The sequence below is a fragment of the Seriola dumerili genome, unplaced genomic scaffold (assembly GCF_002260705.1).
Source record: "Seriola dumerili isolate Sdu_G_001 unplaced genomic scaffold, Sdu_1.0 BDQW01000003.1, whole genome shotgun sequence".
Lineage (NCBI taxonomy): Eukaryota > Metazoa > Chordata > Actinopteri > Carangiformes > Carangidae > Seriola > Seriola dumerili.
In genome coordinates this window covers 9,909,471-9,933,392 of record NW_019174258.1, presented here as the reverse complement: position 1 = coordinate 9,933,392, position 23,922 = coordinate 9,909,471, and the positions used below count along the sequence as shown (strand labels likewise).

Below are 23,922 nucleotides of genomic sequence, written 5' to 3'. Positions count from 1 at the left end.
AAAGACTTCCGGTATGCATCTCACGCCTTCAGAATAAAAGCCGGGATCTTTTTAAAATGGTTTGAGGTAGTGAAATTGACTAGGCTATCAAACTGAGGTACCAATGGGACGAAAACACGTAATTGTTTTCGTTCTTTACTTTTTATTCCAGAATGAACATTGTTCAAAACATGTGTCTAAATGTTAAAGCTCCCTCTAGCGGCGATACAAAACTGAAAGTCATTGTTTACCTCGAGGACAGCGGGTTTCTGTTTTACTATCACATTTAAAGTGCATCAATACAACGTCGCTGCAAGTTACGTCTGCAGGTAAGAGGTCCGTGTTAGTCAAGAGAGGATCAATGAGGGTGATGTAAACTATTGGGGGAAATGCTGCAACGTCGGCGGGTGGACGAGGCACACATTGGGCGTTACTTTCAGCTTTCTTAAGTGACATAAATGCGAAATGAGACGATCTCGTTAATCAGTCTTGACTCTGGTAATAATAAAACAGGGGTAATGTCCCATAGTTAATAGTTACTCATTCCGCTGCCAGCTTTTAAGAAATTAGATCGCATTTCCTTTACGTTTTTTTTTTTGCTCGCCCGTAGGCTATAACACAATGTAAAGTTAAAAGTTGAACACTGCTTCTACATATTTCACTGCATATAACTAATAACTATAAATAAACATTTTCGATTTATAACTATGAGAAGTTGTCATTGTTTTAAGATTTAAGATACAGCTGAGATGACTATAAGTGCAGTTTGTATATGGTGGACTGGTCCTTAAAATACATAAGCATTCTTGTCCATGAATAGTTTACAAAGGTTTAATATGCTTTTAATAATTGGTTTTATTGATATAAACTCTTCAATATCTGTGAAGGAATTTTCTTTTGTCCACCTGATGAGTTACTGACTCAGGTGAGAGGTCAGTATGAGGCCCTGGGTCACTGTGACCCAGCTACTGCACTAAATCTAACCAGCTTTGAGATAATGAGGCGACTCCTCCAGATGAAGCTGTGCTTGGCCGATACTGTTGGTGCCACGGCTGATAACAACAGACCTTGGATGGGCAGTACCGAGTGGCTGAGTGTACGTATATAGTCATGTTTCCTTGTTTATGGTTAATGAACCAATAGTGTAGTAATACATCCCTCTCCAACCCCTTCTCCATCTTATGGGGTTATTTGACCAATTATGGAGTGCAAGCCATCTATAGTATTCTTTCTAAATGTATAAAACCTATCCCCAGAGGTTCCTGCTTCAGAATTGAGGTGACATCATGCACAGAAGCCTGTATTGATGAATCCTTTCTCCTTGATCAAGCATCAATAAACATCCTCAGCATAAGACATCCTGGACTCCAGCACTCTGTCTTCACCACCGATGAAGAATTTTCCCTAACAATAGCTATGCCTTGAATGTGGTCTATTAGAAAGTGACATCAGTTCATGTAATCTGTATTTTACAGGCAAGATGAATTTGGAGGAGTACTTCAAAAGAATTGGTTTCCATGGCTCTTATGAAAAACTGGATCTTGCAACACTGAAGCTGATCCACAAACAACATGTCATGTCAATTCCATTTGAAAACCTCAGCATTCACTGTGGTGAGAAGATCATCATGGACCTGGAGGTCATTTTCAATAAGATAGTGAGGAGCAGTCGTGGAGGCTGGTGCCTTGAGAACAACTTTCTTTTTGGCTGGGTGCTGAGAGAAATGGGCTACAACACCACGACCTTGGGCTCCAGAGTTTTCAACAGTATTCTCAATGACTTTGGCCCTCTTGAATCTCATCTCATCAACAAGGTTGTCATTGATGGAAAGGCTTACATAACAGATGTAAGCTTTGGGGTGTCTTCCCAAGTGTGGGAACCCCTGGAGCTCATCTCTGGGAAAGACCAACCTCAGGCAGCGGGGGTCTTTCGTCTCATAGACAAAGGGGACATGTGGGTGCTGGAGAAGACTGGTAGAAAGCCAGAGGTTGTTAATCCAGAGTTTGCCAGTTCAAGCCTGGTAAACAGGAAGGAAACAAAGCAGATCTACGGCTTCACTTTGGTGCCTCGTGAGGCAGATCATTTCTTTGAGACAAACCACACACTTCAGACAGATCCTAGTTCACTGTTCACCAATAAGTCCATCTGCTCTTTGCAAACACCCGCAGGATTCAGAGCCCTGATCGGCTGGACCTACAGTGAGGTCACCTACAAACCTGTGGAAGGTGTTGATGTTTTAGACCTGAGGGACATACCAGACGATGAGATAGAGCAAATTCTGAAGGAAAAGTTCAGTGTAAAGTTGCCAAACAAGCTAAAGCCTATAAACAACAAAGCGTGGTACACACTCTGAAAAACCACATGTATTCTTTTTTTTTCTTTTCTTTTTTTAAATTGTCCTGAAAGATGTTACAACCTGTGTTCATCATGACTAACCAGGTAGAGCAGCTTGTTGAAAAATCATCTAGTTCAAAACTTAACAATGCTTTTAATTTATTTTTTGTACAATGAAAATAATAGCATTATTCACTGACACTTTTGAGAGTAAGTAATAATGTATATTTAAATCAGGTACCTCAGTATGTCAGGTTACAGTTTGCAAACAGTTGTTGTAAGAAACCTAACTTTGTTGGCTGTACACTAAACATTAGTCAAAGAGTTATGAAATGATGAACCACTTTTAATCTGTACAAGAGTGATGGAAAAATGAAAGTATGGAGAGAAAAAAACTGACCCAGACTTTGTCAATAAAGGCCTGCTCAGTGTGGTGTAGTATCAAAGTTAGCGTTTGGCTGACCGATGGAGCCCACAGGATATTTCAGCTTTTGGATTCTGTAAAAGCCAAGTATCCAGAGTTAATTGAAGGAGCGGATATGCCTTTCTCAATGAAAGTATTACCAGCCAAGGAAAAATTGTTTTCAGTCTAAGTAAATCTGAGCAATGTTGTTTGCCATTATTATGTATTGTAGTAACTTGCTTATACCAATGCAACCTGTTGAGCTTCAACTTATATATTATCAAGTCACATGATAAAACCAACCTTGATGTTCTTGACTTTATACTCACCTGTATTCTATGTTGTTACTCATATATCATATTATGCTCATAACCTTTTGTATCCTTTTCTTCAGAAACATGAGTTTCAAAACAAGATGCAGGATGAGTCCTGTGTATTAAATCCAAGAATTACAATGCCAGTTAAATTTTTTTGTATAATGAAGTTTATCATTGTCTGTTTGATATACGTAGGTTTGTGTATTGGCCGATAAGTCCAATCTTCCTGATCAAGATCGAGAGGAGAAGGCATCCACCTCTCCCTGACTAAAGCTCAGATCCTCTTCTTGGCAGCTCTCATAGCTGTCATAGATTAGCAAGTGTTGGAGTCACCTCAATTGTATTGCTTTTGTGACTACATTTGCAGACATTGTGTGGACAACCTCTAGAGGAGTCCACACAGGGGGTATCTAAAATCCTTAGTTCTGATAGTTGTGCACACAGCCCACCTTGTCTCCATATGTTGGTCACTGTGTTTTTCTCTGTTTGGAGGAGAACGCATATTCTAGTGATGGATGATAACAGGTCAGCAGTGTAAAATCACACCAGTGTTTAAAATCAGCAGAGTAAACACACTCATATGCATCAGAGGTCAGCGGCGCTTGGGGAGCTTGACTGATTGACAGTGAAGTAATGTGTGCTATACTGTTTTCTGGTTTGTAGAAAGATTCCATGGGACAAGACCAGAGGTCAAGTTAATATAAGGAATGATTGCCATGAAGGTACAATCAGTGTCTTTGTTGCTTCCTTCTGACATTCATACTTTCCCTTGGCCCTTGCATTTCTATGGAAATTTCCAATCCTTGCCATTCTTTACCTGTCCACCATGTCCTGCCAGTCACCTGATCTCCACATCCACCAGCACAACTGTCTCTTATATCTCTCCTGTGACACCAAGTATTTATACTCTTTTGCATTGATTTAATGTTGCTCAGAGAAGTTGACATTATTATATTGCATGTGGTGTTATCACCTTGGCCTTAATATTCCTTACAATGAGACTGTGCAACTTTTGCTATACAGTGGCCATTTTGGCAACAAATGACCATTGTGGGATGATGGTAAATGATAATCAATTAACTGACTCAGTAATATTTGTTAAACAGTGATATCTATATAAAGTTTACCAACAATAGCTACCGTTAGCCACCATAAGTTACTGGTCATATAAAACCAAATAAGGCTGTGGCTGCAAATCCCTGCAGTGTATTGAACTGAGGAAGGGTGTATAATATTGGTTATGTGTTCAACTTTTCATTTCTAACACAATGTGTCGTTTTTTCCTTCAAAACTTATGTAGACTCACTTTAAAAGTACAGCTTCAGCTAACCTAAAGGACTCATGCATGATAACCAACAAATATTTATTACCCTTCTTTGTTTAGGGCAAAGGTCCAACACAGTTAATCAAGACCCATGTTGTAAATTAGATACTTCAGTCAGTACACTCATGTAGTACATTGTGTACACATATACTCACTGGCGCAGTTGCACACTCACCGGAAATAGCGATCGTAACATGTCGCACACCTGCCGGCTGCTTTGCTCTCTTGACTCGAAATTAACGTTTTACTTTCCCGTGTGTGTCCATGGATGTACTATAAGACCCGTTCTAATAAAACACCCATGTGTGTACCCCTGACATGGAAATTAGGCCACCATCGGCGCCGACGTCGTTTCCTCCTTTCTTGGTCGCCCTTTTCACAAATTTGAAATTAGCTTCATGGCCCCTGGTCCCTCCCCTTCCGCTACGTAGCCAAGATGGTGACCGTTGAGGGGGAGAAGTGTTCATTCTTTTATACTCAACTTTTTGACCATTTTGAGCGCACCATCTAAGTACTTAATGCGCACTGCATGTTCAGTCTTTACTCAAAACACCAAGCGTGAGTATGGAAATACACGAAATGAGACACAGCAATGGACAATGGTTCCTCCAGTACTGGTGGAGAACTGAGATGGTGCTACATGACCTGACTGGGTTTACCCACTAACTGACAGGCATGATAAAGCTGACAAAATGAAACAATATCAGAATGTAATTTTGGCAAGCATATCCATCTGTGTAATGTGTCTGTTCCCTTTATACTGTGTCCCTTAGTGAAGCGGCTGTGGAGTAACACTTCAGGCACTGATTACACAAGTGCACAGGCAAATCATCAACTAAACCAAACATAGCTTTACTGACTATAAGCTTGGTCCTTCACAGCTCGGAAGTTCTCCAGGAAGAAACAGCTGAGTTGCAGCTCCTGTGTGGGGAAGCTTTGGGTCCATATAAATACTCTATCCTCAGAATACACAATTTTGATTGATTGCACCAGCAGCCTACGTGAAAGGTAAGGTTGAACACTATTTCTTTATGTTTTCTGCTGCAAAGTTTTGTAAGTCTCAAACTTTAGGACTAGAATTTCTGACATCTGAGTAGGCCTATGACCATTTCTTATTATTAGGTACATGCATAAAAAAGTGAATGCACTGAAAAATGTGCTTCGTCAATGTGCAGTTTGATCAAGAGAAACTTCAGGAGTTCTATGATCCCTGATTAATCATTAAATCTTCCCTAATTATGTGGGAGGTGAAGTCTCCTTATAAACTTTGAGACAACTGAAATGACTTTGCAAAACTGAGTGCAACTGTGTAAAAGGTGGACTGGTGCTATAAAATCATGACATACCGTATTTTACAGGCAAGATGAATTTGGAGGAGTACTTCAAAAGAATTGGTTTCCATGGCTCTTATGAAAAACTGGATCTTGCAACACTGAAGCTGATCCACAAACAACATGTCATGTCAATTCCATTTGAAAACCTCAGCATTCACTGTGGTGAGAAGATCATCATGGACCTGGAGGTCATTTTCAATAAGATAGTGAGGAGCAGTCGTGGAGGCTGGTGCCTTGAGAACAACTTTCTTTTTGGCTGGGTGCTGAGAGAAATGGGCTACAACACCACGACCTTGGGCTCCAGAGTGTTTTACAGTACCGTCAATGACTTTGGCCCTGATGACACTCATCTCATCAACAAGGTTGTCATTGATGGAAAGGCTTACATAACAGATGTAAGCTTTGGGGTGTCTTCCCAAGTGTGGGAACCCCTGGAGCTCATCTCTGGGAAAGACCAACCTCAGGCAGCGGGGGTCTTTCGTCTCATAGACAAAGGGGACATGTGGGTGCTGGAGAAGACTGGTAGAAAGCCAGAGGTTGTTAATCCAGAGTTTGCCAGTTCAAGCCTGGTAAACAGGAAGGAAACAAAGCAGATCTACGGCTTCACTTTGGTGCCTCGTGAGGCAGATCATTTCTTTGAGACAAACCACACACTTCAGACAGATCCTAGTTCACTGTTCACCAATAAGTCCATCTGCTCTTTGCAAACACCCGCAGGATTCAGAGCCCTGATCGGCTGGACCTACAGTGAGGTCACCTACAAACCTGTGGAAGGTGTTGATGTTTTAGACCTGAGGGACATACCAGACGATGAGATAGAGCAAATTCTGAAGGAGAACTTCAATGTAAAGTTGCAGAAGAAACTGAAGCCTGAAAACAAAAAAGCCTGCTACACAATCTGAAAAACAACACGTCCTGTTTTTGAATTATCCTGGAAAATGTCACAACTTGTGTTAATTTCATGACTGACCAGGTAAAGCAGCTTGTTGAAGAATCTTCTATTTCAAAAATTAACAGTGCTTAAATAATTTGTACAATGTTAAATATGCCATTTTATAATGACTGAAAGGAGTACAAATAAATAGGACCTTAAATGTGTTCCAGAGTTGAAAAGTAATCAAGTATGTTTAAGTCAAGTACCTGAGTGTGTATCAACAAAATAAAAGCCAGGCTGAAGTTTGCAGGAAAGTAAAGAAAGCTTTAGAGATCTGAACTGAAACATTATGGACAGATGGGACCAAGGTGTAAAAAGGTAACAGGTCACAATGACTATTGTTAGCTCTAACTGATTCAATTTATTTAGATGATCTGGTAACACACCATGAGGCGCTGTCAATGTGAAAGAGCTCTAATGAATCCTTGCCCAGTCACAATCCAACTTCCTCTCCAAATTACAAATTTTATTGAAATGTCATTCATGTGATTTTACATAAATAAAATGATCAAGACTCTGTCCTACTCCATGAATATGTCCATATGCACAGCCAAATGTCTACCAAACCCACTAGTCCCTGCCCATGCAAAGTGGGTTTAAATCTGCATTATTTAATAAGAATATTTGAACTGTATTTCTATCTGCATTTTTTAAAGAATTGTTGTGTAAGTACTACCCTCTTCCTTCTTAAATATTTTGGATTGTTATGCTATTTGTCTTATATTTGTATATATTTTGTTATGTGTTCTGTATATGTGGACTGGAACCTTAGAAACAGCGCCACCTAGACCCCTGGAGCCGATCAGGGTTTGGTAGTAGGCCAAAAGCAGGGGACGGGACCTAGACCAGAAGTACCGCTGATTATTTGGTTTACATCCAATCATATTAGACCTTAGCACACAGCCCATGCGGATTGGTTTGTACAACCTGTCATTCAGCGGAAAGGGGTAGTAGCACAGCCACCAGCAGGCTGCTGGGAGCAGACATGAATTCACTGGAACAGGCCGAAGGTAACCAAATAGAGAACAACTAATATCATCTCATTTTTCTATCTGCTGTATTGTTTTAGCCTCGCGGCGGTAATCACCTGAAGATTCAAAACAAACGTCTTATAATGGGATTACAAAATTTGGTGTTACGTTGGACAAGATGGCTAGTCTGATGTCGACACTTAGCATGTTTGCTAATGTTTGCTAGCTTAACTGACAGTAGACTTCCAGTCCTTCGTCTGTGTAGTTTTTTCGCAAACACATATTTGCATTAGTTATTAAGTTTGTGAGTTTGTGTTGTCCGGGAAGTAGCGTTATAGATACTACTGTTACTACTACTACTACTAGTACTACTAGTACTACTACTGATTCTACTGTTTGCCTGTCAGTGTGACATAATCAGTCTTTAAGTGAAAGTTTCTGATATTTTACATCCGTATTCAAGAATTGCAATAACCACTTAGATACAAGCTGACACAAACGGAGCTTTAGAGCTGAGATTAACATGAACGTAGTTATATGAATACTTTAACATAAGGAGAGATAGCACTGAACAGAACTGAAAAGATTAAGTTGTTATACAGCCATTAAACTAGGTTCAAATACAGCGTGCATTAATATGTTCGTCTATGTTTCAGACCTGAAGGCGTTTGAGAGAAGACTGACAGAATATGTCTCCTGTTTGCAACCTGCAACAGGCAGGTGGAGAAGTAAGTAACTGCTAGTGGTGATTGTCATAACCATGGCAGACAAGATGTGCTGGCTAACATGGTGCATTTATTTGCCATAATATTTCAATATTATATGTATTTCTGTTCATCTCAACTGTACATTTGATGATTATCAAACAAAAGTTTCACGAGAAGCTGTCACTCTCTACATACAGTAAATGCAGCAGTTGGTGCAGATATAATTGCAGTTTAATCACTTGAACTTTCCTGATATGGTCATATTGTTGCACTGGGTCCCATTCTCCTGTCTTGTTTCAGTGATTCTGATAGTGGTGTCTGTTTGTACGGCTACTGGGGCTTGGAACTGGTTAATAGACCCAGACACACAGAAGGTATGTATTAGTACATTTACATCTACTCATTTGGCAGACAGCTGTTATCCAAAACAACTTACAAGTGAGGGACTTTACTAGAGCTTCAGTGCAGTAGGAGACCTTGCTTGGTGTAAGTACTAAATACTACATCTATACAATAAGTGCAAGGAGATCATGTAAAGAAATGCATTGAAAGTGTATAGTAAGTGCTAGTTAGGCATGCTAGGGTGTTAGAGGAAGTTCCTTAAGATAGAGAGGGACGGCCCTGCTCTGATAGCATTTGGTAGCTTGTTCCTCCATCAGGGCACCGAAGACGAACCATAGTCTGGACTGTAATTGCCTTGTGTGCAGGGATGGCAATGCCAGACGACATTTCTTGGAGCAATGCAGTGGCCGCGAAGGAGCATAAGCCTGTATGATTGAGTTCAAGTAGATGGGTGCATACCCAGAAGTCACTGTGCATTAGTGACTTGAATCTGATTCGGGTGGCCATGGGTAGCCAGTGTAGGTCGCTGAGTAGCAGAGTGATGTGTGCCCTTTTAGTAACCAACACAATGTACATTGTGGTCTTATTTTCAGAAAATATAACTGAGATTAATGAACAGTTTGGGGAATTCTCTCAATACTCACAAACTGAGCTTTAAGATTGAAAAAAGGCTTGATTTCCTGTGTCATTTTCACTGTACATTATACTTTTATTCTGTTGAATAAGCAGTGATATTTTTTAATGTTCTTATACACTTAAATTTGATTTCCATAGCTCACTGTAAATAAAATTTGTAAAAGTGAAAGTTTTGTTATCGACTTGATGATTGATTTTGCTTGGTTCCTCCTGTTCTGTAGGTCTCGTTCTTTTCATCACTGTGGAATCATCCCTTCTTCACAATCAGCTGCATCACTTTAATAGCTCTCTTCTTTGCTGGGATACACAAACGAGTTGTGGCGCCATCAATGTATCCTTTGTCTATTTCAGTTAATATGAAGCAGCATTCTTTGTTAGAGTTACACATCACAGATCCAACCTCAGCCATTGACCAAAAAGTGCAGTGCATGCAGGAAATGAATGTCTGGGCACTTTTTTTTTAATAACTGATTCATTTCTGTTCATGTTTTTGGCTCACTGGTTAACATCTTTGACCTTTGCCACTTCAGTATCGCTGCTCGCTGTCGGACAGTTTTAGCAGAATACAACATGTCCTGTGATGATGTGAGTAATGTTTATGAGTAATGTAATGGGACGTTTTATCCAGCTTGTATTTATATAAAGTTGTTAAAATTTGTCTTATTTGGTCTTTTCACAGACGGGGAAACTTATACTCAAACCACGACCGAACACCCAATAACCACCAGCTTGTTGGAGCTGTTCAGACAGTATACCTGGCCTTTGCTGATAGCCACTGATCGCTCAGTGACTTGTGTCCTGTGGGTGGTCAGATTTGTCATCGCGATGGAAATATATTTTGAAAGACATAAGAAATGAACTGATCGGGCCTTTTAACAGTGTTGCTGTGTTGTTGTCACCATTGAAGCTGCTGATCTGCTCACATAGTCTTTGATATATTTTACTCCTTCAGTGTGAGTTCAGATGTGTTTATTTCTTTTCTGATGTAAGCATGTATTTTATCTAAATGTTTCTATTTTTAATGTTATTTACTTAATAAATAATCCAGGTGTGAAGCAGTCTCTTTTTAAAATCTATTTCTCATAACGTAAAGCCAGTGCCTGTGGTTAATTTGTAGTTTGTTGCTAAAATCTTGTACGTCTGTATATCTGTACGTTTGCATTTCCGTTTTCATGGTTTTGCGACAGCCTGTCTGCTTTCTGATAGTAACAAGCACTTTACGGCAAGGAGCAATCTTCCACATGGCCTCCTCCAACCAGGCTGGAGCCGGACTGTATGTTTGAGGTTTAGTAGCTAAGCTTTAGTGAACGGGAGAAAAAAGACATAGGAACACGCTGCAAGTGCCGGCTGCACTTAAATAAAAATTGAAATGGGTAAAAGTAGAACCACTAAATTTAAACGTCCGCAGTTCAACGCGGTTGGACTACCGGTGAACGCTGTGAAGGAAGCGGAGCCTGAGGAAGATGAGTACGGCGATGACGATTGTCCAGCTGCGGAGTTGTTGGAGAAAGTAGGAACTCAGTCTTGTCCTGTTTTCTCACTGAAATGACTTAATACGTTTGAATCGTGGGTTGGCATTTAAACACCAGTGAAACGTCACACAGAGGGCTTCCTTTTAATGGTATAACCATGTAGGTCTCGAATTTAATGATGAACATTAACTTTTGAATGTGTGACTGAACTCATCAGACTCTTATTGAGGCTTCTGTTGTACAGTTAGTCATTGTTGATAACGTTACAATATTCTGTCTAAATGAACTTGTATGTGCACATAATTTTATGCCCTCTTATTATTAAGTGCACGCTTCAGGGAGACTGAAACCTGTCAGTTTGAACAAAACACAACATTGAACAAAAATATAAACACTTATAATATTGCTCTCATTTTTCAAGAGTTTAAATGTTTGATTTTTATTCTATACACACAGAGCGCTTATTTCTCCTAAAGGTTGTTCACAAATATGTCTAAACCCATGTTAGTGAGCACTTCTCCTCTGTTAAGATCATCCATTGACCTGACAGGTGTGGCATATCAAGATGCTGATTAAACAGCATGATTATTGCACAGGTATGCTTTGGGCTGATCACAATAAAAGGCTACTTTTTGATGAGGGTCATGCAAAAGCTGGGATGTTTTCAGCTTCCAGGAGTTGTGTATAGACCCCATCTGCCATTTGCCCAGCACAGTGAAAACCGGGATTCATCAAGTTCCAGACGCCACCAAAGCTGAGCGTTTGCCCACTCAAGTCAGTTACAATGATGAATTGCAGTCAGGTCAACTCCCTGGTGAGAGCAATGAGCATGCAGATGAGCTTCACTGAGACAGTTTCTGGCAGTTTGTGCAGAAATTCTATGACTGTTCAAACCAACTGTTATATCAGGTGGCTGGTCTCTGACGATCTTGCAGGTGAAGCAGCCAGATGTGGAGGTCCTGGGTTGGCATGGTTACATGTGGTCTAAGGTTGTGAGGCTGTTTGGATGTACTGCCAAATTCTCAGAAACAGCATTGGAGACACCTGGTGGTGAAATGTACATTTATTTCACAGGTAACAGCACACTCCCCGAAAACGTGACACATCTGTGGTATTGTGCTGCACAGTTTATTGTGGCCTTTTATTGTGGTCAGCCCAAGGCACCTGTGCAATAATCATGCTGTTTAATCAGCATCTTGATATGACACACCTGTCAGGTGGATGGATGATCTTGGCAAAGGAGAAGCACTCTCTCACACAGATTTAAACACATTTGTGAACAAAGAGAAATAAGGTGTAAAATGAAAAAATCTTAATCTTTTATTTCAATAGGAGTAAAATTATGTATTGTGTTTTATATTTTTGATCAGTGTATTTACTGTCATGTCTTGTGTATCTTTCCACAGTTGCAGAGTCCGAGTGCAGATGTGCGGGAGTTTGCATGTGCCAGCATTTCCCGCGTGGTGCAGCAGAGCCAGACCATCCCTGGTTTCCTTCAGAGGGATGCTGTGAGGCGCCTCGGGCCCATGGTGCTGGACAGTAGCCTGGCTGTCAGGGAGACGGCCACAGGAGCACTCAGGTGAGGCAGTAGTGAAGGGATGTTGGGTGGACTCCGCCCCACCAACAAACAGGTTGTTGTCGTTTTAATCTGATCTGGACCTAGTTTCCAAAGGCAAAGAAATGGAGCCTTCAAGAAGTTTGTGGCAGCTGCACACAGCTGCTGCGAGGGACTTCATTTTTTAACCAACCTACAGAAGAGCCGTAGACCAATTATTCTCATTCTGTGAAGGAGAGCATAGACAAATGAAATTATCATTATTAATGAATCTACCATTTATTTTGTCGATTAATTGTGTGGTCTACAAAATGTCAGCAAGTAGTTAAAGTTCAAGATGACCTGTTAACATCTCTTGTTTCGTCTGAAGTCGAAACCCAAAGACATTCAGTTTACAATTATATAAACCAGCAAAAGCAGAAAGTGTCAGAAAAAGTAGAAGCTGGAACCAGAGAATAATTGTTTAAAAGATTACTTGAATGAGTAGTTGGTCATAAAAAGTAGTTGCCGATTTTTTTTTTGTGGTGGTCGACTAATAGATTTATTGACTAATAATTGTGGCTCTAAATGAAAATCATCAGTGGGAGATGTGAAGCAGAGTGCATTGACCTCTGTAAATACAAGTACCCTATGTTAGAACCCTTGAAAGTAATGAGGAGGTTGTGGAATGGGCTTATTATGGGCAGATGTTTTGACATGTCAATGCAGGAAAAGTCCAGGTGGGATTTTTTTACATCAATAAAAACTGCATTCTATTCAAATGAACCCGTTCCGAGGTCCTGCTGTTGTACATGTCAGCTCGCTGTCCTCGCTGTGACACTTGAGGTAACTGAGCCACTGTTAATGAAATTTGCCAATATGTCTACTTTGAAAAAGGCCTAATGTAATATTTATGAAATCAGAAGTGCCTCCTCAGTCCAGTCAGCATCATCAGCTGCAGGGCTGATCAGGCCCGCTGCATGTTAACTTGTGGCGAAGGTAGGAAAACCTGCCTAAAGGTACCATGTGGAGATTTTGCCCATTAGTAGTGCTATACAGCCATGTTTTGCATGTGGGTCTACACGTTTCTACCGCCACTTTCACGCTATTCAAAGTCGATCAGTTGCAGTAACGCTCAACAAATGTTGCAATGTGAAAAGAGCAACAAAGGCAAGGAAGACGACTGTGATCTAGCAAACATGGATGAAAACAATGTGTGACTATTTTTAAAATCAGCTTTGATAAATGAAACTACATGTATAGATGGACCTTGAGTGTTTAGGTCCCTTCTACAACCTGTGCTCACACAAAACTTAGATTTTGGGTGAGGACATCTTGTAAGCGTTGGCACAGATGGTGCAATACTTCAAAATGAGACAAAATAAAAACCCAGTAACAAATTAAAGCAAATAAAAAACCAAACAAAAAGCTAATCTTAGAGGACACTATTACAATTAATACTTTTTTTTTTTCCATAGGAGATTCTTCAGTTTTTTCCTCAATCAATATTACATTCATTGTGGTATGTAGCACATGACAGTATTTGTCATGTTGCTTCTACAGGGGGCGCCATGCTACAATAAAAGGCTTCGTTTGGAAGAATGAAGGATCTGTGAGGTTTTCATGGTTTGATGGCTTGTTATTATTGTCCCATGATTATTGTTCAATTATACATTTGATTCTTTTTATAATGTCTATTTATGTAGAAAGCAGTTCACAGTTGAATGTACATGGCCTGTTAACTTATCATAAACTCCCCCCAAAATAAATCAAACAAACATTTAATCAGTGCAGATGACACTCTAAGCAGCTGCAACACAACAGTCATCGTGTTCAGCAATGTAATCCTCTACACAGTCAGCGTTTGTTTTGGTACCAGGGTACATCATTAACCCCTGTCCTGACTTCTGTGCTCCAGTAAATCAGGTTCCATGTTCTGGATATCAAAATAAGAGCATTGCTCACAGTGTATCTCCAGGACCGCCCCCCCCCCACCACCACACACACAAACACAAGCAGCATCTCTGTCAGTGAATCTCCTCCGTCTAACTGATGTGTGTGCGTCTGCAACTGTTTCTCACTGACAGGAATCTGAGTGCATGTGGAGGTCAGGAGGTGTGTGAGGACATGGTGAAGCACGACGTCATGACTCCTCTGACAGCACTGCTTAGAGAGGTGAGACTCTGCCACTGCTTTTAGCTCACTGCATCACTTCAGTTCCTCCTCATCAGCAGCTGTTACAGCCAGCGACGATATCCTCAGCAATTAGGTTTCATCCCAGAACAGAGATATTAGTGATTTGTAAAAATGGCTTCACCCAGACTTAAACAGATGGATTCCTGGGCTCAAATTCAAGCGTGTTGACTTGTCCCTGGAGATAAATATGCCCTGAGACAGAAATATGCCATCAGTTACTTTTTCTCATTTTGTTAATTTAGCATCTTACACTGTGTTGTACATGATGACTGCAATACTTGTGGGACTTGTGGATTTTTTAAGCCAAAAATCAAGTACTAAATTCATGCCAGGGGTGGCATGGGAAAAGAAAACAAAGATCATTCCTGTTTTGTTGTCATCTGCAACACAGTGTTATTTTCTCTCCAGTGCTGTGCTGGTTTTGAGAGCGCTGACATGCAGATCAAAGACCAGAAGAACGCAGTGGAGGATGTAGCCAATGAGGCTGTGAACTTACTCTGGAATCTATGGTAAGCCAAGAGGTTGTGCAAGCTGGTTCACAGCTGACAACAGTATGTTTACAGGTGTTTTACTGAGCATGCAACTTGCAACCTTGCTACTCACCAGTTCTCTGCTGTCAGCCGGTTAGCTGCTCATGAGGCTAGTAGGTGAATAGGACCTATTCTGATATAGATAGATAGATAGATACTTTATTTATCCCCTAGGGGAAATTCCATTAGCTAATTGTTGATGATAATAATAATAATATCAGCATCATATACTTCAGCCTTTCATGGCTAGCTAGCCCACTTCTTGAATTTTGGTTTCTGCAGCTCGTAGTGACATCAGACCATAATTATTGACCCAAAGATACCGTATATTTATTGCTTGTCTTATATCTGTCTCATATTATGTTGTCCTGCTAGTGAGAGCAGCAGCCAGGCGCTGTCTGTCTTCAACAAAGCAGGTCTCCTGGATCTGGTCGTCCAGTGTTTGGAAAGACACCCACACAATGAGGAACTGGCCATATCTGCTGGTAGGACTAATTACTACTCTGTTAATTGGTTGTGATGATTGATTTTCATTTATAAAGGTCTGTGTTCATCCTAGCTGACCAGGTTATTTATTCATGACCACCCTCACTTCTCTGTCTAAATATCATGACAGGACACACACAGTTTCATTACTGCTGGTACGGAGCGTCCAAACAGCACTGACATTTATATCCTCGCAAACACCCAACTGTGCACCTGAGTGACCATTCATTTGAGTGCCGGGTTAACCAGACGAGACGTGCACAACTGTGTGCACATGTGATAAGACATGGTTTTTGGTGCTTAAAACATTTTAACTGCTAGCTCAGAGTAAATAAAAACTGAATACCAGTGGCCCCAACATTAGCCCTCTTTACACTCTGTCACTTCAATAATTTCACAAGTAGACATGTTTTGTTACATCTCTACTATTGTAAAAAAAAAAAAAAAAAAAAATCCTCAGGTCATAGCAGTCCTGTTTTTTCAGAATTTGTTGCCATTTCCCGAGGGAAATCAACAATCCTGCTCATTTTCCTGACTTTTAAGAAACACCGAGATACTCAAGGAAACTTTTGGCTCTATACTCTCAAAAGAGCTAGAGCTAGGAGGACAGCAAGAAATAGTCCAGCACATAACCCCCCCCCCCCCCCCACCACAATGAGTTGTTTCACATTTTAGCTTATGTGTGGATTAAACAGAGGAGATATGAACTAGTTAATTAGGTCATAATACTATAGGCTCAGCTCAACATCTGGTCAATTTATTTATTATGCCAGAAAATAAACTGAAGTACTTGCCATAAGTGCAATATTTCCCTTTCTTTTAATAATTCTCTGTACTAAATTGTATTTTCCAAAGATCACACTTATAGCATATGATATTATTGTTTATTAGTGGAAACGCTTTTTCGTATGATGATGATGATACGTAAATGTTGCAGACCGCTCTGTATTGTTTGAGGCTGGTAACAGTAATGAACTTGTAACGTGTGAACTGGTCATTGTCATTACAAATGTCCTAAATTAGCTTTTACTGCACATGCACTGTAACAAAGACCTTAGACCTAACTTCTAACTCATTTGGTTTCTCAAGTTTGGGAGAACAGTGGTGAAGAAAATATTTCCTCTCTGTGTTCTCCCAGCCCACTGTTTGCACACTGTGACTGAGGATAACCCGGAGCTGCTGTGTAGCATGAACACTGCTGTGCTTGGCGCCCTGGAGAACGCGTTGCTGACATCTCAGCCAGGCATGGCACACACTCTCCTCAGGACGTTAGCTGCAGGTACAATTTCTTACTTGTCGTGTCTTTTTTGTTCTAAATTGTTTTAAAACTGTAACTTGCCACAACAAACAAGTTGAAGGGGACATTAAAAATGTCCTCTGTGCACTGAAGTTGCTGTTAAATTTAAGGAGCAAACACGGCAATTGATAAATAGTGTGACTGTGATCAGTATCTCTTCCTACGTCCTAACTGTGCCTACTGTGTCACTCAGGGACACTGTGGAATCTGAAGGGCAGCCTGCCTGCTGCCCGTCAGGCCCAGACTCTCAATGCTGTGGTGGCCACCTTGTCACAGTGCCTGGCTCTGGACGCAGGCACACTCATACCTGAGCTCAGACAAGCAGAAGAGGTTCGTCACAGAAATGCACCGGCTGTGAAAGACATAGAAGACCAGGCTGCAGGTGAGCTCGCTGTGGAGGAGATGGACGAGGAGGAGGAAGCACCTAAACAGAAGAGGAATGGAAAAGTTGCGAAGGTTGATAACGACTTCTCCGACCTCCTGCCTGTAAGCCGTGTCTCTCATGTTGTACTTCATGTGTTGCTGTCTCTCATTATGCTTATAGAAAGCCATGTTGCCCCTCTGGCCATACGAGTTGACCTTTGAGCACAGTAAATCACATTTGTCAGAGAGATTAAGAGCCTGTTCATTGTCAGTTGCACATGATATTATAGTGCTACTGATAAATTGACTGATATGAACTGATATAGTTTAGAGACAGTGTTACCAGTACAGTTTGTCCACCAGTGAGAGCTGACAGGTTTATTTTTCAACAGTAAAACATCTTGCTCATCACATGTTGTAGTCACTTTAAAAACACAAATTTAAAGTATCCTCATCAAAAATGTGTGTTTGTCCAAAAGCGTTTGTAAACGTTTGTAAAAACTCAGCATTAGCCTGAAAAATCCAGTATTGATTGGATTAACCCAGTAAAATTCAGTATTATCAGATTAAGACCCAGAGTCATGTATAAAGCTATTCACGCTAAAAATTTTGGTCTTAATTGCATCAAAATTCAAATTTAGCTTTAACAATAAAGGCCCTTCATACACGTTCCCAAGTGTTACCATCTCATTTAAGTTTGAAAGACAATGAATAATATAACACACAGGTATAAATTACAGATGAAACCGATTCTGAATACGTAAACTATATGTACCAATTTTTCATTTTAGTACCGACTCTCCATGTTGTCTGGAAACACATAAACATTTATTTGATTAACATATGCTCATTTGACTTCCACAGATGAGTAACACTTGAAATGGATAATTTCTCCTCCTTGAACTCACTCAACTCACTAAGATTTTTTATTATTATCTAAAGTACTATATATTCATATTGTTGACATAATGAAATGCTTTCCTCTTGCAAGCTACAATATATTGCAGCTTATACTGTAAAATGAATGGTGGGTAATCTTTATTATGACAAGATGTGTGTGAAGCTGTGACGCAACCATGATGCACCACCTTGGAGGCTTGCTATAGGCTGAGTCATTGCGTGAGGGAGAGTGTTTTGGATAGATTGTATTCACTTTGCATTCAGCACTTCAACTTAATTAAAGCTACTGATAGCTTCTTTTCACACAATTTCTAAGAAGTGCTACCTCTTTTACTGAGAATGTTTTGACTCATAAGTCAAAGTTTAGGACCAATCTTAGGATACAGTGGACTCTTTAAAAACCAGTCAACATATAATATGTTACTATATTACTATGTAACTACATAAACTGTCTTAAATGGCATTAATAAAAATGCCCTGGGCCTTGTGGATCGACAGTATATGAGTAAAAAGAAATGACCCTCAGTTTTAAGAGCTGTAAACTCTAGGATGTGACGTGTCTGTGTTCATGGCGAGCGACACAGTTTTATATTTTGGAGGCTCATGTTAATGCCAGGTGAAAAGGTGGTGTATGAGTCATCCTAGACTGCGAGGCAGACTGACAGGACAGACAAACTGTCGGATTCGGGGGAGCAGATTAGGGACACTCAGCAAGGTTCAACTGGGGACCAGCTTCTGGCTTCGACCATGCTGACAGTCCCCAGATCTGACCTCGGCGAGACAGAGCTGTCCCTCTCAGCTCAGTCACAGCGAGAGCCCCAAGATTGCGGGTGACATTCATGGTGACGTTCCAACATACCCTCCAATATCAGGGGTTATACAATGGGGTTATCTCGATCTAAGCTTTGAATTATTGATATTATATAAACACACTCAGACATTGTTTTTAACAGGGGACTGAACAAATAAGCCCCATTTAAACCTCACTTTTCCGTCAAGTGACACCCTTGCAGCAGGTTTTCACGAGCATCATAGTGCAAAAGTGCAACGGGACATGTTTGAATACAACTGTTGGAATAAATCTCTTCACTGTGGCGGGCAGCTGAGCTCAGACTGGGTGATAACTGTGCTAACAGTCATCGTTTTGGTAGGATGTTGACTCACATGGCTGCTTGTTTTTGTCCAGAGGGGCAAGGAGGAGCTGAGGGAGGCAACGGCCTTGCTGACAGCCCAGCAAACGTCTTTAGAGATCATCGTCAACATGTGCTGCTCTGACGGTGAGTGTTGTGGGCATGGACAGCAGTGCTGACCCCAGGCACTCTTCATCAACATTATTTCCTTTGACATGGCTACCCAGTATGTGTTTGTCTATCAGAAAAGCTATTAAAACGAGAAATACACAGAATGAGTTCATCTGAGTGCTCAGACATGCCTTCTGTTGTTCTTGATCAATTCTCTGTTTGTGCGCCCCCTAAGATCCCTCTGATGACGAGTGGGAGGAGGAGTCGAGCAGCGATGAAAGCGACATGGGTCCTGATGGTCTTTGCGATGGAGTGTCCAATCTTATGTCTCCACTGTGTTTGTCAGCTGAGGTTCATGAGGCCTTAATCAACCACAGCATCTCTGAAAAGGCAAATACCCGTCTGCTCCATCAGTAACACTTCACCTCTGTCAATAGCCATAAAGCAGGAGTTCATCACGGTGTCAGAAACTTAAGACAAACGTGAACTTAATAGAACTGTCATCTTATTGTACAGCTGTAATTGCCAACCTGGAATGTGGTTCTGAATATACAGTGAATCCCACGTAAACGCTATCCTAGACTGAACGACTGAATCACTTACCTGTAGAGCTTAACAGAGATCTGTGTGCAAAACACTAAATGGTAGAAAGTAATGCCTTTTTTTTCCCTCTTGACTCAAGGTCCTCAAAAAGACTGAGTTCCCCAAAACGGAAGCCATGGATGTTTGCCACCAGAATCCCTCCTGGAGAGGCCTGATAAAAAAGTAATCCTCTCACCTCACATCTTCTCTTGAGCTTCACTGTATGATCTACAGACAGGTGACAATTTAAAGGAAAAACCAACATAAAGTGTCTTAGTAAAGTGTTGGGCCACCACATGCTGCCAGATCAGCTTCAGTGCTCCTTGGCACTGATGCTACAAGTCTCTGAACTCTACTGGAGGGATGTATGCCATTCTTCAAAAGATATTCCCTCATTTGGTGTTTTGATGGTGGTGGAGAGCGCCGCTTCACACATCAGTCCAGAATCTCCCATAGGCATTCAACTGGGTTTTGATCTGGTGACTGTAAAGGCCACAGCATTTGATTCACATCATTTTCAAACTCATCAAACCATCAAGTGACACCTAGTGCTCTATGGATTGGTCCACTCTCATCCTGTTTCCCCACCCATTTTTCAGTTTTGTCCTTTAATTTGTAACCGTCTGTAAATGTTTTGTTGTCCATCCCAGCATACGTCTTCAACCAGACTTCGTTGATACATTCTTGCTTGAAATTTCCTACTGCTCTATAACAACAGTCATCTTTACTTTAGGATGCAGCGTGTACAATCCCGGGCTCTGACATGCCTCCACAGCATACTCTCTGCCATGGACGCAGAGTCTCTGGGAGGACCAGCAGCCCTGCAGGGAGCAGCGCAGCACCTGTCCACCCTGGTTTTTGGTGCAGCAGGTCTCACATTTATGTCATTTTGTGATACAGCACGCACGCACGCACACACACACACACACACACACGCACACACACACTCTGTATGTCACATTTAGTATTCCTTTCTTTTGTTTTATTTTTGGTTAAAATGTACATTGATATAAGCAAAAGACCACAATTGAGGTGAAAAGTGAAAACCACATTTAAATCATAGGAGACAGGTGAAAGTGTACATCCCTAGGAGGATCAGTTACAACAGTACAGAGTTGCAATATTGAAGCATCTAATACATCTGCTAAGTAAGCACAATGTCCCCTCTTATTTTCAGAGATACCCAAAGACGAGGAGTTCCTCGAGGCTGTCATCAGTGCCATGCGGTCTCTGTTACAGATGATTGCCTCCAAAAATATCCCCCAGGTACAGAATTAACCACAGCTTCATCTGTTCCTATGGAGATTTTAAACATTTGGAAAATTGGGTAGCTTTAAAATGTTACTCCTGCAGGTTTAGTATTACACTTCCATAAAGTTTGGGGTTGTAAAAAACATGATTAAAATCTATGCAGCTGAGGCTGAGATATCCTGACTTTCAGTTCCTGATACGGACAAATCTATGAAAAATGCTGGCTCCTATACAGTATAATTTAGCTTGGTAAATATCCACGTCTTACAAACACCATAGCTCCAGTTTGAAATGGAGGCTTTGCATTTAAAATGTAATGTCTCAAAAAGCCCAAACTGAGATACCCTAATGACATCATCTCCTCCAGAGCCACAGAACACTGTTTTCAGTCTTAGTAGCGCTTATCATGATCGGTAAACTGAAATTCACGCGTGAAATTGGTGGAGTGCCTCTTTAACTTCCATAATTGTTGACAATGTTGACTGAATAAATAGAGCCTACTCAGAAACATAGCTTTGAATTCCTGTCAAAAAATCCATTAAACACTGTGGATCATGTTTATATCAGACAGCTCAATATCTGTGGTTTTTCTCAGTGTATGACCCCCCAGCAGCTGATGAGTCTGAGCGAAGCGGCCACCCGCTGTGATGTTGTCAGTGTGAGGGTCAACGCCGTCGCCATTCTGGGCATCACTGGCAGCACATTAGCCAAAGAGAAAGGCACTGCTGAAACCCTTCAGGTATCATTTTTCTTTTTCTTTTTTTTTTTCTTTTTTTTTCTTCTTCTTCTTTTGGAATATTTGTTGCTCCACTAAGAAACTCTGCTCCCACAGATGATTGGAAATGCCTTACTTCAAGTTGCCACAAGGGATGCTGACCTGGTCGTAAATGGAGAAGCGCTTGATGCCTTGTTTGATGTTTTTGCGGATGGAGACGAAGCGGAGGAAGCTGCTAAAAACATTCAGTTACTACCTGCACTGAAGGCGCTTCAACCTGTCTTTAAGGCCAAGGTACCAGGGATTCATTTGATTTAATGAACACTGTTCTTGCTGATTCTTCTTGCATGTAACAGTTTCCAAATGGATTATTAACCCGTGAATCCCACCACTGCACACTTGCTTCACCTCTTCGTAACTGGTATTGCTCTCAACATTCCTTCATGTGATCTTTCCAATAAGTTGGGGATTTTTTTCCACCTTTGTAAAATAACAGTAAGTTTTCTTCTTCTGCTAGATTCGTAAAGAGGGAAGAGGCAAGTACAGCCCTCAGCAGCTGTGTGTGCTCGACAACATCAAAGTCAACCTGAGAAGATTCATTGGTTATCTGGAGAAGATGGTGAAAAAATGAGGACTTTCAGTACTTTACATTGCGATCAGTTAAACATGTATGGTTTGGTTGGATACTGTATGCTAGCAGGAGCATAGCATGAGACAGAATATGGTTGTGAAACCATCAAGTATTTATTATGTTGGTAGTAAACCATTTGTTAATGCTTGATTTCAATGTTTATATTCTCTAAATGATGATTTACTATTTTACTTTAGTGATGTGAAAGTTTATTTGTTGTGAAGAAAGAAGCGTGGAATCTGATAATTATTAGTTACAGCGTGTTGTGTAAAGAGTGTTTTCCCTACATTCAACACAGAAGGTTTTTCAGAATTCAATGTGAGTATTTTCATATCCCCAGTAACATTTGAATAGAGCAGGTGTGGTGAGGTGAGGTGACGGCAGGTTTCGACATGGGTACCCTTATTTTAGCCCCATATTTCAATGGGCAAAATGTGATGTTTTGCTGCTCCAGGATCAGGGGTAAGAGGCAGAGCTGTTCAAAAATTAACAGCTGTTTGTATGAAAATGAGATTTTGCTTTATGAAATCCTTTTTTTAAGCAATCGGCTTGCTTAACAGTAACAAGATTACTATTTCGTTTCAGTAACTTACTAAGATGAAGAGGTTGGCATGCTCACTGCCAAGGTTGTAATAAGATTACAGTGTATTAAGACAGGCATTTTAGCCTTTAGAAATGAGCACCTATTCTCTACCTCTGCCTCTCCGTGCATCCTCCACTTCCCATGTGTTAGCATTAATTGCACTACACTGATGCATGGAGTGGTAGCTGCTTTTCTGCCTGCAAGTCACCACGCCAGCCAGCCTTCTACTGAGAGTATTTCTCTGAGTAACATTATAAGATAATTGCCTAAATGCAAGTTTAAAAAAAGATTTTGCATTGCTAGAACCATAATGATCAGTCAGCATCCAGAATTGTTGTTAAAGCTGGCGGTCCTGTTCTACAACAGGCTTGAAAAATTGTAAATCTATTTTGCACCTGATTCGTGGATTATCTTATCAACTCCTCAGCTTTCCTTGTTTGGGTTTCCGATGACTTTTAAAGAGAATATCAATAAAATTGCAAATTGATAAAAACAAAACAATTTCAAAGATATTTGAGGGAAAATATGTCATCAGGCCACGGATGAATGCCTTTTTTGAAATAAATCCTGATTTCTTAAAACTGTTGGTCATCTTTTGGATTGTATGACCAAATATTGGTCTAGTACATCCCGTTATGTTTATGTCTCCTATCAAATGTCCTGAACAATTAAAAGGTAGCAAAACTAAAAGTATTTGTTTGATACTAAATGTAGCTATTGCTAAATATAAATCATTCCTTATTTTATTGAGTTTAAATGATGTTCAAACGCAAAACAATATTCATAATAAGCAGCAACATAACAGCTACTTTTAACCCTCATCAGTTTGTCATCACAATACCATTATACACATAATACAA

The 23,922-nt window shown here is 40.6% G+C and overlaps 3 protein-coding genes across 4 annotated transcripts; all 3 read left to right on the top strand.

Annotated features, from left to right (window-relative positions):
* The first annotated feature begins 219 nt into the window (after nucleotides 1-219).
* nat1 (N-acetyltransferase 1) lies at nucleotides 220-6,789 on the top strand. 2 transcript variants are annotated; one of them, XM_022739680.1, is made up of 3 exons: nucleotides 220-308; nucleotides 5,239-5,365; nucleotides 5,716-6,789. In XM_022739680.1, exon 3 carries the CDS (start codon nucleotides 5,721-5,723, stop codon nucleotides 6,591-6,593), a length of 873 nt encoding a protein of 290 aa, XP_022595401.1. In that variant the 5' UTR covers nucleotides 220-308; nucleotides 5,239-5,365; nucleotides 5,716-5,720; the 3' UTR covers nucleotides 6,594-6,789. The 2 variants fall into 2 exon arrangements, with proteins under 2 accessions (XP_022595401.1, XP_022595409.1); XM_022739688.1 differs by lacking the exons at nucleotides 5,239-5,365; nucleotides 5,716-6,789 and adding an exon at nucleotides 1,455-3,145 and having other exon boundaries at nucleotides 290-308.
* A 694-nt stretch (nucleotides 6,790-7,483) lies between these two features.
* Nucleotides 7,484-10,336, top strand: cnep1r1 (CTD nuclear envelope phosphatase 1 regulatory subunit 1). Its single transcript, XM_022739697.1, has 6 exons — nucleotides 7,484-7,635; nucleotides 8,253-8,324; nucleotides 8,604-8,677; nucleotides 9,503-9,612; nucleotides 9,812-9,866; nucleotides 9,961-10,336. Exons 1-6 carry the CDS (start codon nucleotides 7,611-7,613, stop codon nucleotides 10,000-10,002), a joined length of 378 nt encoding a protein of 125 aa, XP_022595418.1. The 5' UTR covers nucleotides 7,484-7,610; the 3' UTR covers nucleotides 10,003-10,336.
* Nucleotides 10,337-10,409: 73 nt separating this feature from the next.
* On the top strand, nucleotides 10,410-23,754 carry heatr3 (HEAT repeat containing 3). Its single transcript, XM_022739668.1, has 15 exons — nucleotides 10,410-10,791; nucleotides 12,160-12,332; nucleotides 14,375-14,462; nucleotides 14,892-14,992; nucleotides 15,389-15,498; nucleotides 16,638-16,778; nucleotides 16,990-17,282; nucleotides 19,246-19,336; nucleotides 19,536-19,690; nucleotides 19,983-20,065; nucleotides 20,616-20,752; nucleotides 21,060-21,148; nucleotides 21,729-21,872; nucleotides 21,966-22,142; nucleotides 22,366-23,754. The coding sequence occupies exons 1-15, from the start codon at nucleotides 10,651-10,653 to the stop codon at nucleotides 22,477-22,479; spliced, it is 2,037 nt and encodes a 678-aa protein (XP_022595389.1). The 5' UTR covers nucleotides 10,410-10,650; the 3' UTR covers nucleotides 22,480-23,754.
* Nucleotides 23,755-23,922: the final 168 nt, after the last annotated feature.

Bases quoted from the DNA above. Each gene is read 5' to 3' on its own strand.
- heatr3 (XM_022739668.1), top strand. From the start codon at position 10,651: ATGGGTAAAAGTAGAACCACTAAATTTAAACGTCCGCAGTTCAACGCG. The intron at 20,753-21,059 runs GTCTCACATTTA...TCTTATTTTCAG, and splicing joins CCTGGTTTTTGGTGCAGCAG to AGATACCCAAAGACGAGGAG. The intron at 21,149-21,728 runs GTACAGAATTAA...GGTTTTTCTCAG, and splicing joins CCTCCAAAAATATCCCCCAG to TGTATGACCCCCCAGCAGCT.
- nat1 (XM_022739680.1), top strand. From the start codon at position 5,721: ATGAATTTGGAGGAGTACTTCAAAAGAATTGGTTTCCATGGCTCTTAT.
- cnep1r1 (XM_022739697.1), top strand. From the start codon at position 7,611: ATGAATTCACTGGAACAGGCCGAAG. The intron at 7,636-8,252 runs GTAACCAAATAG...TCTATGTTTCAG, and splicing joins TTCACTGGAACAGGCCGAAG to ACCTGAAGGCGTTTGAGAGA. The intron at 8,325-8,603 runs GTAAGTAACTGC...GTCTTGTTTCAG, and splicing joins TGCAACAGGCAGGTGGAGAA to TGATTCTGATAGTGGTGTCT.